We start from the raw sequence: 17,076 nt of genomic DNA on the forward strand, positions 1-17,076 counted from the left end.
GCTAAATTAATTGTACAAAAAACCAAGCCATTCCCCAATTGATAAATGGGCAAGGGACATGAATAGGCAATTTTCAGATAAAGTAATCAAAACTATCAATAAATACATGAAAAAGTGTTCCAAATCTCTTATAATCAGAGAGATGCAAATCAAAACAACTCTGAGGTACTACCTCATACCTAGCAGATTGACTAACATGACAGTAAAGGAAAGTAATGAATGTTGGAGGGGATGTGACAAAATTGGGACATTAATGCATTGCTGGTGGAGTTGTGAATTGATCCAACCATTCTAGATGGCAATTTGGAACTATGCCCAAAGGACTTTAAAAGACTGTCTGCCCTTTGATCCAGCCATACCACTGCTGGGTTTGTACCCCAAACAGATCATAAGGGAAAAGACTTGTACCCAAATATTCATAGCTGTGCTGTTTGTAGTGGCAAAAAATTAAAGAATGAGGGGATGCCCTCCAATTGGGGAATGACTGAACAAATTATGGTATTTATAGGTGATAGAATAATATTGTGCTCAAAGGAATAATAAACTGAAGGAATCCCATGCAGAATGAAAGGAGCAGAACCAGGAGAAGAACATTATATACAGAGACTGATACACTGTGGTACAACCAAATGTAATGGACTTCTCTACTAGCAGCAATGCAACGATCAAAGACAATTCTGAGGGACTTATGAGAAAGAACACTATCCACATTCAGAGGAAGAACTGTGGGAGTAGAAACACAGAAGAAAAACAGCTGCTCGATCACAAGGGTCAATGAGGATATGATAAGGGATATAGACTAAATGATCTCCCTAAGGCAAATATCAATGGTATGGAAATAGGTCTTGATCAGTGACACATATAAAACCCAGAGGAATTCTGCATTGGCTAGGGGAGGTGGGTTGGGGGTGGATAGGGAAAGAACATGAATCTTGTAACCATGGAAAAATATTCTAAATTAATTAAATAAAAATTTCCAAGACAAATGAATAAATCAATAGACAGTAAATAATTTAACTAATTCATTAATTGATTAATTAATATCCAGTATTTTAAGTATTATTCCTGATGATCACTGAGAGACTAGTCTCCCCATTGATCATTTAATATAATCATGTTGTAGTCCTAAAACACTTCTAACTACAGATGTATACAATATTTCAATTTCTAAGAGGAAATTACAATAGTTAGAGATAAAGAGAAAAGAGAAAAAGCAAAACCAATGTTTTGCTAGGTGCACTGACAAAAAGCCAAATTAGGGGGAAGTCCCCTTTGTCATAAAAGTGTACATTTACAATAAATGTTCAATCCCCTTTTGTTTAATTGATTGCCCCCAAAATTCATTCTGGATCTTCTTGATGCAGTGCAAGTTTCTGCAAGCATTTTTTTTAAAGAGTTCATTCTTCTCTGAATTTAAGGTTAGCAAACTTCTTTTCCTGAAATTCTTCTCAAACAAAATTTTAAATATTGGATTTTGTTTTTATAAAAGACAATACAATCCACCTGAAGAGGGTGTTTATCAACACCCGGATCAACTCAAAGTGGTTGAATTATGGGTGTATGAGTCAATTATCAAAAGAAAAAATCAAAAACATAAAAGAAAAATAAATAAATGGAAGAAAAATTAAACTTTGAGAGAAAAAAATCAAAATTCAGAATCAAAATATCAAAAAATATGTATATAAAATTTTTGAATAAAAGAATAAATTCATATCAGGCCCTTGTATTAGGGTCCAGCTAAAGTAAATTTCTGTCCTACAAATCTGTAGGGGGGAAAATTGCAGTAATGTATTTACACATTTTAAGTCAGGACTACAGAAAGTTGCCATATCTTAAGAGAGAAAAAACAAGGACTAGATTTTTCTGACAAAATAGAGCTACATGACTAAGTTAATTTACCTGCTCAAAGGGGCTTGTTCCACCAAAGCCACCAATAGGAAGGAAAGAGAGCTAGACATGGAACTCCACCCAATTTATGTCAGCATATAACAGCAGGAAGTGAGTGGGGTTCTGGGAATCATAGTTTTGCTGAGAATCATAGTTTTTAGGGTAACAGATTCAAATTACATAACCTCCCTGAGATCCTTTGGAAGACTAGTCTCCCCAATGGATCTTGTAAACCAACTTATAAATTACAATAATTTTGAAGATAAAAGGGAAATGATTGATTTATGTAAGGACATTCTCAAGAATTGTAAAGAATGAGAGGGTATAGAAGGGATGTAAGCTTCAGAAGAGGGAGGGATATGCACATCGATTAGATCACAGATCTATCTAGGTATTTTAGGAAAATAGTGATGACAACAATAATAACAATGAGAGACTGGGGCATATTCTTTGCCTCAACTCTGGCTACAGCCCCAGAGTTGGTTCACACCTAAAATGGCCTTAATATTTCCTATGTCTTTCAGAACTTGCTTTCAATCTACCTTCAGGTTTCCAATGCTAGTTTGGTACATTTGTACCTTACTTAAGTTGTACCTATATAAGCTGCAGGAAATTCTAGGAAGCATCTTATAGTAGTGAATAAAAGCCTCACTTCTCTCACGGACAAGGCTATTTTCATAAATTGAATAAGGAGGTAACCCGTTTGTTCTTTGTTTCTCTCAGAGGCAGCCAGGCACAATGACGGAGTGTGGGTCTGAAGTCAAGACCCAAGTTCATATCTGGCCTTAGACACATTAAATGAGTAACCCTGGGCAAGTCACTTAACCTCCATCTGCCTCATTTTTCTAAAACTAAGTAAAATAATAGCACATACCTTGTTGTAATGGTCAAATGATATGTTTGGAAAAGTACTTTATTTAGCTTGTATTATTTTATATTTATTTATACTCATTATTTTAGTATTTAGAAGAAAAGAGGGATGGGAATAAAATATAAATAAACAAAATATAATAGGGTGGGTAGAGAATACTTCCCACATTTGTGGGGTTAAATTTATTGTTCCCTTCAGGCTTGACTTTCTTTCTCTAGCCATTCCATCATCCCTTTCCTCTCTGAGGCAATTGTTTTCTTTTGAACGAGGATGGGTAATAACAAATTTCTGACAGTGCTAGCAAGTAAGTGGTGCTCCTGAGTCTTTGCGATGCTTAAAACAATCCCAGCAAATTTATCCTCTCTGTCCTGGGAATAAAAGAATAAATCAATAACTTTCTCCTTTGACTAGAAGCCCTCAGACAGAAATCACCCTCTACTATACTTGACAGTTTTTAACAACCTCACCCACCCCAATTCCCAACTACCACCCTCAATACTACATTCAAAACTCTGCTGGTCAATGAAACAAAGTAGACATTAAGTAGCTCTACCTGCCTACTCAGTAGCTCTGTATCATGAAGTAAAGGATACATTTTTCAATAATATAAAAGGAAAGATCATTTCACAGGATTTATGGCTCTGATGACCTGGGAACAGTGACTGGTGGAGTGAAGATCAGACATGTCAGGTCAACAAGTTTAGAGGAATGAGTAAATAATGACTGGAACTGCTAGGTGGTTCAGCGGATAGAGAACAAGACTAGAGATGGAGAGATCCTGGGTTCAAATTTGACTTCAGATACTTGCTAGTTTGGTAACCATGGGCAGATCATTTAACCCCAATTGCTTGACCCTTACCGCCTTGGAAAAAATCCAGAGTATTGATTCTAAGACAGAATGCAATGGTTAAAAAATAAAAATAATTAAATAATGATAGCATTTATGGAGAACTTCAAAGTTTATAAAGTTTACTTTGTCTCCATTATTAGCTTTATGAAATAGGTACTAGATTTCCATTCTGTCTTAAAAAAAAAAAACAAACAGATAAACTTATCTTCTCTCAAAGAATCAATAGTATGGATTGATTCCAAGGCAGAAGAGTGGTAAGGACTAGGTAATGGGAGGTTAATGGCTCGACAGGGTCACACAGTTAGGAAGTATCTGAGGTCACATTTGACCCCAAGACTCTTGTCTCTAGGATTGGCTTTCAATCCACTGAGCCACCTAGCTGCCTCCTCCACTGTATCCTATGGACACATTTCTAATCTGGCACCACCAGCCCTTCTTTAACCTTTGAATTTAGAATAATGGAGGAGAAAGGGGACTAAGTCTAGAATCAGGAGAATTCAGGATGATGGTTCTATTTCTTATTTTTACTTACTGGGTAACCTTGAACCTCTATAAACCTGTTCCCTCATCAGTAAATGCAAGGTTAAGACTACATGACTCCTAAGACTTCTATTAGCTCCACAATTCAGTGATTCTATGTTTTATCAGTTTTCCTGAACTCCCTTTACCTCCTTTCCCTGCTCAATCCTTCAACATTTATGGGGCTATTGCCAAAAAACTGTGTAAATGGAAGAGAAGTTTTTCCATTTGCCTGAGTCATCTTCTTTATACATAGTTACTCACTGAGATTCACAAGAGCTCTTCTGTTTCATCCTGAAGCAAAACGCATTGTCTGAAATGTGTTATAAATGGGAATTAAAGTGCTGAGGTTATTACAGTACCCTGTTATTTCAAACAGCCAGGATAATAAACTTTCAAAAAGGTTATCATGGATACCCAGGGGATGCTTTCCAAAGAAAGTTCTGAAGGGGTTTTACTGCATGCTTAAAATATGTGCCAGAGGACGAAAACTACAGAAGAGTTTTCCTATTATCTGTCTAGTGGATCTACATAAGAGAGTCAGAAGAACGTCTCTAAATAGAACTCCATCCCAGTACTGAGACGGGATAATTATTTCCCAAGTCTATCATCATAATTCAGGCTCTTCCATGTCTGTTTCCCTCATTTTTAGTTGTTCCTCACACATGATCCTCCATGTCCCATCTCTGTTCATTTACACCCAGACTCTCTGCTATGTCTAGAAGGAACTTCCTCCTCGGCTCCACCTCTTATAGTACCTGATTTCCTAGAGTTCAAGCTCTGCCTCTACCTGCCAGCTTTCTAATCCATTCTTCCACCAAACTACTGCCCCCTCCCCTAAATATCTTGTTTTTATGTTATAAAATAGAAATATTTTATTCTATAGTCTATATAATAAATTATAACATGTGTATTATATGATACATGTGTATATTAGAAATTATAATTATATATAACCTTTAAATTAAATTTTAATGTTATATAAAATATTTATTTACATCATCATATAACTATAATAAAATGTATTTTATAAAATATTTATTATAGTTATCATATGATGTTTTATATACAATATTTCTATTTCATAAAATATATTTTATTATACTTATTATATAACATATTATATAAAATATTTTTAAAAATTTAAATACTTATATCTGACCATGCTGCCTCCCCAGAATGTTTGGCAAGGACAGGAACTCCTCCATTTTTGTCTCATCAGCTCCATTCCCTAGCATAATGCCAAGAATATATTATATGCTTAATAATTACTTGTGGATTAACTGATTGTTCTTATTGTTAAGTTTTTTAAGTTGTGTCCAAACTCTTCATGACCACATTTGAGGTTTCCTCGGAAAAGATACCAAAGTGGTTTGCTATTTCCTACTACAACTCGTGATAGATGAAGAAAACTGAGGCAAACAAGGTTAAGTGACTTGACCAGAGTCACAGAGATAAGTGTATGAGATTTGAACTTAGGAAAATGAGTCTTCCTGACTCCAAGCCCAGCATTTATTGATTGATAGCTTGACTATAAGCCAGAAATTTTTGGAAAAGACTTGAACTAGACCGGAAGTTACCATAAAGAAAACCAGCAAACTGGTGCTAAGTAATGCCCTAATGTCTTGGAGACTAGCATTTTCCCAGGATCGTGTTCAGATTTCTACCAGACAAAGTAGGTTATATTATCATGATGTTATGTCCCTAGGCAAAATTGCCAAGGATCATAGGTCACTCACATTCCCTTCTAACTATGAAAAGGGATGAAGGTTACACCATAGATGCTGAAGGAAATGCCCAGTTGTTCCCTAGGGTAGTTCAATCTGGTTTGATTGCCCCATCAAGGACCTAGTTCTCCCAGTCCATTGAATGAAAGAAATTGGGAGATTCATACACTACGTGGGCACAAAAGCATATGAATGAAATGCATTGCATTCTCATTTTATTAAATTAGGAAGGCACTCTCTTAGTACCACTGTGGCCAAAGCTGGCAGCCCCATGCTTGGGAGTCAGGAGGGGACACATTGACATCTACTGGTCCGTGACTGCCATAACTTGTCAAAGCAAGGTGGGGGCAAAAAATTCATGGCACTGCCTAAAACAGGAGAGGCCTCAGGGAGGCTGATCATGTCAGAAAATAATCTTGCCAACGCCCTTGGTAGCATGCCTTCTGATTTCCCTGTAGAACTCATTGGCTTGAAACTCCTGGCTTCTGTTCCAGCTTCCTGTTTTTCCTTAACTCCTTGAACTTTGAGAATCCCCAGAAACTCTTCTTTGTGACCTAATCTGGCCTCTGGTTTACTGTCTCATTTGGATATGCATTTGGATCTAAGGGGAAAAAATGCTTTGTTTTGTTTTTTTCCCCCTCAAGTCTGGTGATTGCTCTAATCATCAGCAAATTTAGGATCTGATAAGTGCCACTCTTATTTTGTTAATATAAGTCTATGACTTGACTCTTTTAAGCTTCATTCAGTGAGGCAGGAGATTTTCACAATATTCTACAAGGTTAGTATTATAAAAAGAGCATGTTACATAGTGTAATAAATATTAAGGCAGAAATCAGGAGACCAGAGTTATGGTCCTGGCTCTTTCATTAGCTAACTATATGACCTTGGACCTTTGTCCAAGTATGAGTATGAGTTGCCTCATACTTTATGGGAGGGTGTTAGGTATATTGTTTCTTTAAGGCCCTTTTATATAGATTAATTAATTTATTTTGAAAAGGGCTTAAAAGCATTTTTCTGCAAAGTAAGAGATTTATATTAATTGTCAAAGGAGATGTTATTGTCACCATTATGGAGGGATATTTTGATAACTAATGTGAGTAGAAAAGGAATTTTGTTTTAATATAATCTCCTAAAATATACTTAAATATGAAGAAACATCTTTTAGATAGGATTTTGAACAATTTTGAAGCAGAAATTATTTGTGGTATAAATTTGTAGTGCAAATATTTTTAAAACTCAGATTTTAAAAAATTAAGCATTTGGAAGGAACCCTCACTTATATGAGAATAGTTTAACATTGTAAAGAGATTTCAAAAATCTTTTGTTTATTAAAAACTAGAGAAATGTCAAGATAAAAAAGTGCCATCTCAAGAACTCCAAAGAGAAGGATGCCTTGGAGGGATTAAGAGGAGGAATGAATAGCACCTCCCCTTATTTGTATATACATGTTTTATGACTAGAGAGATTAAAACTAAGAAAATGAGAAATCATATAAACATTTGGAACCTGAGATGTGACTGAAACAGGATTATTGATCTGATAGGAGAAATATGGGGAGTTATGACTTTCTAAGTAAAAGGTGAGTTCCTGAGAGTCAGGAGACTCTCATGAAAGACATTGACTACAGCAATAAGAATAATAGCAAGAGAATAGTTAAGAGAGGAGAGCCACGAAAAACCAAAAGAACCAAAGGAGAAGGGGAAGCACAGAATAGGGACTGAAAAGCCGCTCTTGTTGGAACTATGGCATTAAAAGCAGTCAGATGAAAGAAGGCTTCAGCTGGGTGATTTCTGATGGGTCAGAAAGAATTAACATCATTATCTAAGATCCCCCTTGACAGTTCTGGCCCTTCAACACCATCTAGAGCTGAAGAAAGGCAAAGTTTTTCATAAGGTTTATTATTTTCTGCTGTAGCTTATGGATTGAGAAGGAAAAGCCTCAGAGCTTTGGTCTGCCTTGGTCATATATCCAGTTGAGTGAATTGATAATTGTCTTAAAGAAACTTATTTTTTACCTTAAGCGTTAATACTTTCAGGGGCAGGTAGGAAGTTCAGTGGATAGAGATCCAGACCTGGAGATGGGAGGTCCTAGGTTCAAATCTAGCCTCAGATACCTCCTAGATGGGTGACTGGGCAAATCACTCAACCTCCACTGCCTAGCCTGTATCACTCTTCTGCCTTGGAATCAAGTATTGACTCCAAGATGGAAGGTAAAGGTTAAAAAATAAAAAGAATTAACACTTTCTATATATCCATTTAAAGGTGATAGTTATGGTTCATTGAAAGAGCTCATAAGGGCCATTTTTGAATAAATAAAAGGATATATTTTATCAGGGTGAGAAGCAATAGTCAAATTGTGAGCAGAGAAGTTGTTTGTTCCTGAATGGGCCAGCAGTCTAGAACTTGTGAGTAGCCCTAAACCCATGAGTTTGCTTCCTCATGTTCCTTGCTCTTCACCATTGCTATTAAGTGCAGTGTTGGAAGAGCGTCATTAAGTTTTTATCTGTATATTATAATGGATTTTATTATTTTTGTATTTTCTTTAATGTATCAATATCTACATATTACTTCTTTAGCCTTAACATAGAAATGGTTATATTTAAGATATATATTAAGATATTATGGGTAACTTATTGGGTCATAGGAAAATACAAGGTATCTCAAAGGCCTTAGTGCATTTTTAAGCTTTACTAGAGTAAGATCTCTTTAAAATCTTTGGGACCAAAAAAAAAATTCTTTGAGACCTCCCTGTGCATTTGATGGGGGCTCCAAAGTGAAAGTGGTGGGAAGCTGAAGCATGTTTCCTATCAATAGGGAAGCTGAAGCATGTTTCCTATCAATAGGTCTATCACTAGGACCCTGGGAGAATTTGCATGTAACCATGTAGTGACGGCACCTTGGTGGAAACTTAGCCCTGCTAACGGGAGAATAGGATGGAGTAGAGAACAAAGTCTAAGAGTTGTGGGCTGTTTCTCACTCACCCAGGTAAGAGGTGGGAGGTCCCAAACATAGCATTATGCAGGCGTTTATACTTCACTTTAGTCTTTTGACCCCACTGTAACATATTTGCCCAATAACATTGTGGGGACATTGAAATAGACCATAGATTAAAAAAAAAGAAAACAAGCCCTTTTTTATCCACACCACAAAGGATTTAAGGAGATGATCCTAACGGAGCCCTCCAGCTCTAAATTAATTGAAATGAATCTATAATACTGTCTGTATGTGAGCAGACGAACTTAAGGAAGGCAAGGAATTTGGAGTTTTGAGGGAAAATAATAAATTACCATAGCATCTTTGATTGATTTAAGATAAAATAAATGGAACTTATTGAGTAACTGCTACATGTCTAATTTTAGATTCCTTCATGGAAATTATTTTTTAAATAGATGACACCATTATACAATATCTTAAATCATCTAGTGTTTGGCTTTTTTTTTAATAGCCAGTCCTACCTTGACAGAGCAAAGGCATCATCAAAAAAACTTGCCCGATCACCAGAAGAAAATATCTGTAAGGGAAAAGAAAAAAAGTAAGGAGTACATATGTAAATGGAAGTGGGGGAAATGTATCCATAGTTAGGATACTCTAAAAACAAAACTAAAGCAATTCATCAAGTTCTACATCTATCTCACCGTGTGGTTGTTGAGAAGATCATTAGCTATCGATTCCCAAGCTGACTCTTGGTAATTTACACGATAAAATCCAATATGATCTGGGTTTATTTTCTGAAAAATATTTCCACTAGAACCAGTAGAGTTCAAAATGATTCCTGGAATAGTAAATAAAAACTAATGAGAAATGTTTCCATATATTATAAACACTTAGATATTACATCCAATGCAGAGGAAAAGAAGGAAGGAAATTTTTTATCTTCCAGAAAAGTGGGAATTTCTAAAACAAGCTCCATTTGACAATAGAAGACATCAATATGCCTATACTTAGTAGGAAACAAAATAAAAAAATAATGACACCCAAAAATGAGAGGTGACATCTCAAAGGGTCCCAAGTCTTGAAGAGTTCCTATTGTTCTGGATTTTTCTATTGCTATGAAAGAAAGTAGGGGAAGAGAAGGAAGGAACTCGAGATTATCTTAAATCATCTAAAAAGATATGTAAGTCTTTCATTACACAACTGTTGTAAGCTCCTCTTAGCATTCTACTATGGACAGCCAATCTGAAAACAAAATAGGAACAGGTAGTAAAGCCTTTATCTATTGACTTCTTGACTTCATCTATAAAGTGAGAAAAATCACAGTAACTTTGGCAGGGCTTAATTCAATAAATATAGGGCACTCTGGAATACTATAATATTATAACATATAATATCCTATTATTTCAGTGTATTATCAAGTAACTCCCAAATGTGGTGATAATTATATGGCTTTTTCCAGAAAAGATAACTTGGGTACCTTTCATCAGACAACCCTATTGCTGCCAGATTCAAATTATGACCCTGAAAATAGACTGGCTTCTGGTCAATAACTTGTATACTCATCATAGAGTGTGTAAGGGGAATAATGTGTAATTAGTCAGGAAAGATAGACCGGATTCATACACATAGGACTTTGGATCACAAGCAGAGAATGTTATAGTTTATCCTAAAGGTAGTATGTAGTTATTGAAGTTTCTTGAGTAGAGGAGTGACATGGTCAAAATTGTACTTTATGCACACCAATTTGTCAGTCATGGGGGAGATAGATTGGAGAGTGGAATAGATTGGATGCAAAGGGCCAAGTAAGGGGCTATTGCAATAGTCTAAGTCAGAAGTGATGAAGATCTAGGCCAGGTGAGGGATGTGCTGGTAAATGTTTAACAACCAGAACTCTGGGAAAAAATATTCATTTGACACACTTTTAAGTTGCGTCTGCATTATTAACATTTTCTCTATTGCTTTTTAAGTCTAGGCAATTGATGAAACAGTAAGTCAAGTCCTGATTTATGCATATTTCAAGGTGTAGAGGCTCACACTGAAATTTTAATAATTTCCAGGCTCCAGCATGCTCTGTTGAGGAGGTGGAATGGATATGATTTGGCAACTGATTAGATATGAATGAATAAATGAGAGTCAATTATTGAAGATGACTTAAAAGTAGAAGAATGGTGGCTGTCATTCAGTCATTAAGTCCTGTCCTACTCTTCCTGACTCCATGGACCTTCTATGCTCCATTTCCACTATCTTCCCAAAGTCTGTCTAAGCTCATACTTGTGGCTGCCATTACCCTATTTATACATCGTAAACCTCTCCCATCCCCTTCTTCATTTGCCTTTTATTTTTCCCAAAATCAGTGTCTTTTCCAAGGAGTCCCATCTTCTCATTATGTGGCCAAAGTATTTAAGCTTCAGCTTTACTATTTGTCCTTTCCATGAAGAGTCAATAGAATTGTGGTGCCATTCCACAAAAATAAGGAAGCTAAGAGGAGGAGAAGGAAGTTTTGGGTAAGGTAAGAAGTTCCATTCCAGAAGTTGAAATTGAGATGCCTATTGTACATCCAAGCAGAGATATCTAGTAGACATTTGGAACTCAGGGATATGTTAATGTGGGAGTCATCTGCATAGACATGATAATTAGGAGTTTAGGAGATCACCAAGAGAACTTGTAGGACAAGCAGAGAAAGTTCTCTCTTTAGCTGTCAAAGTTAATCAAAACCTAAACCTTCCCCCTGCCTTTCCAGGCTTTTATAACTTATACCCCCCCCCCCAATCTATCTAACATACTCTATCATACATTACAACTGACTTGATTGTTGTTCCTTTTGCCCAAATCTAGGCAATTTCAGCTATATCCCATACCTGGAATTCTCTATCTTTGGGCTTCCTTCATTTTTCAACTAAAATCCCACCTTTCACAGGAAGCCTTTTGCAATCCCTCTTAATTCTCTTGCCTTTCCTTTGTTGGTTATTTTTGATTTATCCTGTATGTAACTTGTTAGTACAGAGTTGTTTGCTTGTTATCACTCCCATTAAATTGTGAGCTCATTGAGGACCTTTCTTTACATCTCAAGCATTAGCACTTTGCCTAGCATCCTGGAGACACTTAATAGATACTGAGTAATAGACTGATGTAACCTCTCAGTGCCTCAGGTAACCCTCCAAGACTAATCATAGTACTGAAGTGGTAGCAGGAATTCTTCACCAAGGAAACCATATGAATGACATCCCAAGTCTAGCAAAGAAATTAATTTTTCTAATACTCAATAGTGTAGAAACCTGCTTATCTAGTAGTCAGCTTTCCATTTGTGGCCTAGCTTCAAACTCAGGAGTAAGAGGAAAAAGAGAAAAATAGCTATCACAAAGACCAGAGACAATCACTGAACGGGAAACATAGAGATACCCACAGCCCTTCACCCAGAGTCCCTGATCTTCAAGTTGCATGTTGGAAAAAAAACAAAACAAAACCCTAAATGAAGGGTAAATATCTTAGTTATTTGGTATTTCTAAGCATTTAGATTAGACAATAGATTAGGAGGGTAGGTCATTTAAGCTCTGTTTGCCTCAGTATCCTCAACTATAAAAAGGGAATAATAATATTAGCACATACCTCGCAGTAGGTTGTTGTGAGGATCAAATGAGGTAATATTGTATTGTTGTTTGTCCCTTGTTTCAGAAAAGGATCAATGATATCACAGAGTGATGTATTTTGACTTGTGTGTGATTTGGATTTAAATGAGGCAGAATTACACAGCCATGACAGAATCATTCAAGTGCAGTAGCAAGACAAAAGTCAGGGCAACTGGCAATGACTTCAATTTCAGTGGATGAATGTGACATCGTTGATGTCTGACCAATCTTTAATCATTCTATAGTACCTGGTTCTGCCACCTTTATAGCCTCTAGAACAAATTGTTCTCATCTGACCATTCCATTGGGTCACTCTTCACATGCTTTGAGTGAGCACTTCCCCTAATTCACCAATAGTTTTATGGCCCATTGGTTACCTTCAATTTAGTTTAGTCCATCTTCCAAGACATTTTTATCAAGGTGTGACCACTATAGATGCTATAGCTTCTTAGCGGCACAGGTCACAGTTGGGTGAATGGTAAACACTGTAAATTTTAAAACTATTCCACCCTAATCAGACCATTCTTTAGAAGATCTGATTTAGTTATTTCCTGATCAATAACAATGGACATTCTTAGAATAGCAGAATCAGGTCTTGGAAACTCTACATTCTCCACCCTACTCAGTTTAACAAGATTTTGAAGGTCTGCATCAAACTCAATATTTAATTATCTGAGGAGATGGCCTTCAACAGACATATGCAAAAAAAAGCACAGACTTCTGAGCTTCCTAATTCAAGCTAAGTCTTCATTGGTACAGATAAGACACATAAAAGTAATGTAAAAATGTCCATATAAGGCATGTCACTTCCTTCCTCTTTCTCTTTCCCTGGAGAGGCAACTCTGGCTGGCAGCATGCTAGGCTTTCTGACATCTTGGGAGTGGTGGCAGTTATTGTCTGGGTTTTGGTGGTGAATTTTGTCCTTGACCTGATTCAGGTTCAGGCATCTCAATTGAGCCCCTTTTGGAGTTGAGGTTGATTCCTTCCTCCTTCACACTCCAAACCCTTACTTTCTAGATCTTCTAATCTTCCCTCCTGGTACCAGCCAGGTGGGGGGGGGGGTAGGGAAGGAGGGAGAAATCCTTCTCTCTTTCCTTCTCCCTTCTTCTTAATTTTCTCTACTATATCAATTAAATCACCATAAAATTTGGCAGCTGACTTGGGTATTTTATTATTTGGGTTTTTCATTAGGATTTTATAAATAAAATTCTTGGTGACCTAAATTAATTATACATTCAGTCTTAGCTATAATTTCACCCTTTACAACACCAAAGATAAATTAGCAGCCCTGAAAAGGGCTCAGCATCAAAGGTGCTAGTCCTCCCTGGGCAGCTAAGTGGAACCATAGTGCACAGAACATGGGATCTCCTACCAGAGATGCTAGCCTTCCTTGAACAACCCATACACCCTAATATTTGTATAGCACTTAGCCCAGTGCCTTTAGCAAGCACTATATCAGTGCTTAATCTCTTCCCTATCCTTCAGAAAGTTTTAAAATTGCAGAAAATGCTAAATTTCAGGTAGAGGTTATTAAGAAGAAAGACACAATATTTTCCCCAACCACATTCATTGATGATATGAAATTTATCCATGGATTCCTTGTGGATCTGTGAACTCCAAGGTTAAGAATCCCTGGATTAGGATGAAGAATCTTAGAGAGATTATAGATTTCATGACTCTTGGAAGAAGTAATAATAACTCAAATTATTTGTACACTAGAAGTCTGAGTGATTTCATTTAGCATCCAGACCAGTTCTCTATAACCTGTACCCTATAAATTTGTCTGTCAAATTTGACCTCAGAAGGTAAGGGTTTTAAAATTAAATAAATATATAAATTTGTCTGTTTATATATTCTTCAAATTCCACCCTTATTCCTTGGCAAAAGTTCATTTTAAATAGCTCATTTTGTTTTAATCCCCTTACACCCCTCACACCCTTCCAGTCAGTTAAGATCAATTGAGAGGATAAATACCTATTTACAGAAGGTATCCCTGGAAGGCATAAAAAAAAGAGAGATGACCACTTGTTTATGGGATTGTGGGAGAGATTGAGGGATTGCATAAGGGATGGGGTCAGTGATCTCTAAAGTCTTCTGTAGTTCTAAGATTGTGGTTTTTTTTTTAAACCCTTACCTTCTGTCTTGGAGTCAATACTGTGTATTGGCTCCAAGGCAGAAGAGTGGTAAGGGCTAGGCAATGGGGGTCAAGTGACTTGCCCAGGGTCACACAGCTAGGAAGTGGCTGAGGCCGGATTTGAACCTAGGACCTCCCGTCTCTAGGCCTGGTTCTCAATCCACTGAGCTACCCAGCTGCCCCCAAGATTGTGTTTTTAAATGTAGGATTTACAAGAAACACTACTTTACACCTTGAGTCATAAACTTCTAGAACACATTACTCCAAAGGATGAAAGTATACAATATGAAGAGATTCCAAAAGCACTTCCAAAAACTTATGAATGATAGAGACCTAAATGGTCTCTTTGGGAAACTGGTAAACATCAAATCTTTAAAGTTCTTGTCAAAGAGAACAATCACACGAAATGGCACACGTATTAGTGTAACACAGGCAACAGACCTAGGGATTGGATGGACCAGGACAGAATCTGACCCCATAGGGAAATTTCTATATTCTTATGAAGAAGAAAGAAAAGTATGTGGATGATCTGTTTTGGATACCTGAAGTTTTCCATAACTATGCTCTATATCAAAAGATGAAATTTTTGATCACCAGCAGAAAGCACTTGTATTGCACATGGCACCTTGGTTACGATTAGGTGATAGCTTCAAATCCTAATTAAAGACATTAGAACTTATTTCTTCCTGCTATGGAGATTATAAAACTTGAACTGGATGATTTGACAAAATGCAATTATCATCTCTCTACTTTGATGAAAAAAAAATTCACCAATAACAACTCTGTGCCAAATGACATGAAATTATCTCAGTTGTTTGTTATCAGTCATGACAGCTAAGGAAGTTTATGCAGAAAAACACATTTGGATTCAATGTTCTACTGTTTGTGGGACACACATTTGGCTAACAGGGTTTGTTACTGCATCAGAGTAGAGTATCCAAAGATGAAAAGGTCACTTTTAATCAAGCAAATATTTAAAACAATCCCCAAGTCATGTCTGATCCTTATAGATATTTGCTTAAAGCATCAGGAAGAATTAATTCTCTTGTCCATTCTCCTCCCACTTTCATACAATCAGATCATTAGAAAACATTTACCTTCCTTCTCCGTCCTATTGTAGAATGTAATATTCATCTCATTCCCTTCAGTCCATCTAACTGGAATGTTCCATGTGTAACTAAAATTTGAAAAAAAGAAAGGAAAAACCTTGAGTTGTCATTGTAAAGAATCAAGAGAAGTTTCAGAAATGAAGATGAAAAAATTTAAAACGACATTCAAAACCAATTTGCCTTACAGTTATTTTTTTAAAAAGACAACTAATGAAACATGAATATAAAATAACATTTACAATTCTGTTTTGTTGTATGTGATATGTGCCTGAGGATGAGTCATTTGTATGTTTCATATATCCATCTAGAATGAGGGAATGATATACTTCTCACAGAAAATTAAAAAGGGGAGTGAAGATTGCTAGGATGTTTTTGAATAAAATATTTTGTACTTGGGGGAGAAGGGTACCCTTTGAGATTAGATAGATATGTGTTTACAATCACATACACATTTCTTTTAAGTTGCTTCATTCAAGGAGTTCAAGATTCTTTTGAAAACTCTAAACATTGCCTTGATGGCATCCTGTAAGGAAATTGGAACATTCTACAAACATCAAAATTAAAGCCTCAAATTTCACACTCCTAGAAATAGACAAAGACTTAAACACTTACAATACACCAAAGAAAACAAAAAAGAAGTTCAAAGGCAAACACAAACTGAACAATTTTGTGACTAGTTTATAAAATTTAATATACTCTTCAACATACATTAGAATAACTAATACCGTAGACTATCAGAATGCCATTTTCATACACAATCCACTCTTTTCTTTTCATATTGAAATGTTTGCTCATTGATAATTAAGTTCATATTAGAAAAGAAATTTTAAATGAATAATTTTAAACTATAATATGTAATTTCAAGTCATGTGAAACTCGTTCATTGCACAGAATTTAAAAAAAAAATTAACATGAGGGAACACATGTTTATGGAGTAATTATTGTGTACCAAGAACTATGTGATTTTTGTTTGTTTTTAGGGAAACTACAGTCTTCTAAGCTGGCCTAGCTTAGCCTGAGTGAGTAAACTAAGGCTCCCATTAGTTTTAGTAAAAAAAAAAAAAAGACAACCAAAAAGCAAGCTTTATAGTTGAAAGCTAAAAAAATGAAAGGTCTCAGTTCCTGAATTCATCATACATTTTGATTCTTGATTGTGAAATGTGTGCACTACAAATATCATCTCATCCGATCTTCACAGCAACCCTGGAATCTATTATGTCCATCTTACAGTTTTTAGGAAACAGAGCCAGACTGGCTAAGTGACTTGCCCAGGTCTTATAGCTAGTTTCTGAGTATGTAGATATGAACTCAGATCTTCCTAATTTTAGACCCACTCTCTATCCACTGAGTCACCTATCTGCCTAATGAATTGGTGAATTCATTTCATATGGTATAAAAACTGGCATAATTTAAAAATATT

General features: G+C 36.1%; 1 protein-coding gene across 1 annotated transcript in view; it reads right to left on the minus strand.

Annotated features, from left to right (window-relative positions):
- ENPEP (glutamyl aminopeptidase) overlaps positions 1–17,076 on the minus strand; it is a 126,741-nt gene that overhangs the window by 14,004 nt on the left and 95,661 nt on the right. The window contains exons 11-13 of the mRNA XM_001363884.4: positions 15,645–15,724; positions 9,489–9,625; positions 9,309–9,364 (exon numbers count right to left, since the gene is read on the minus strand). Of these exons, the coding sequence (XP_001363921.2) occupies positions 9,309–9,364; positions 9,489–9,625; positions 15,645–15,724 (273 nt within the window). The remainder of the gene's footprint in view (positions 1–9,308; positions 9,365–9,488; positions 9,626–15,644; positions 15,725–17,076) is intronic.

Source organism: Monodelphis domestica, chromosome 6, assembly GCF_027887165.1.
Source record: "Monodelphis domestica isolate mMonDom1 chromosome 6, mMonDom1.pri, whole genome shotgun sequence".
Lineage (NCBI taxonomy): Eukaryota > Metazoa > Chordata > Mammalia > Didelphimorphia > Didelphidae > Monodelphis > Monodelphis domestica.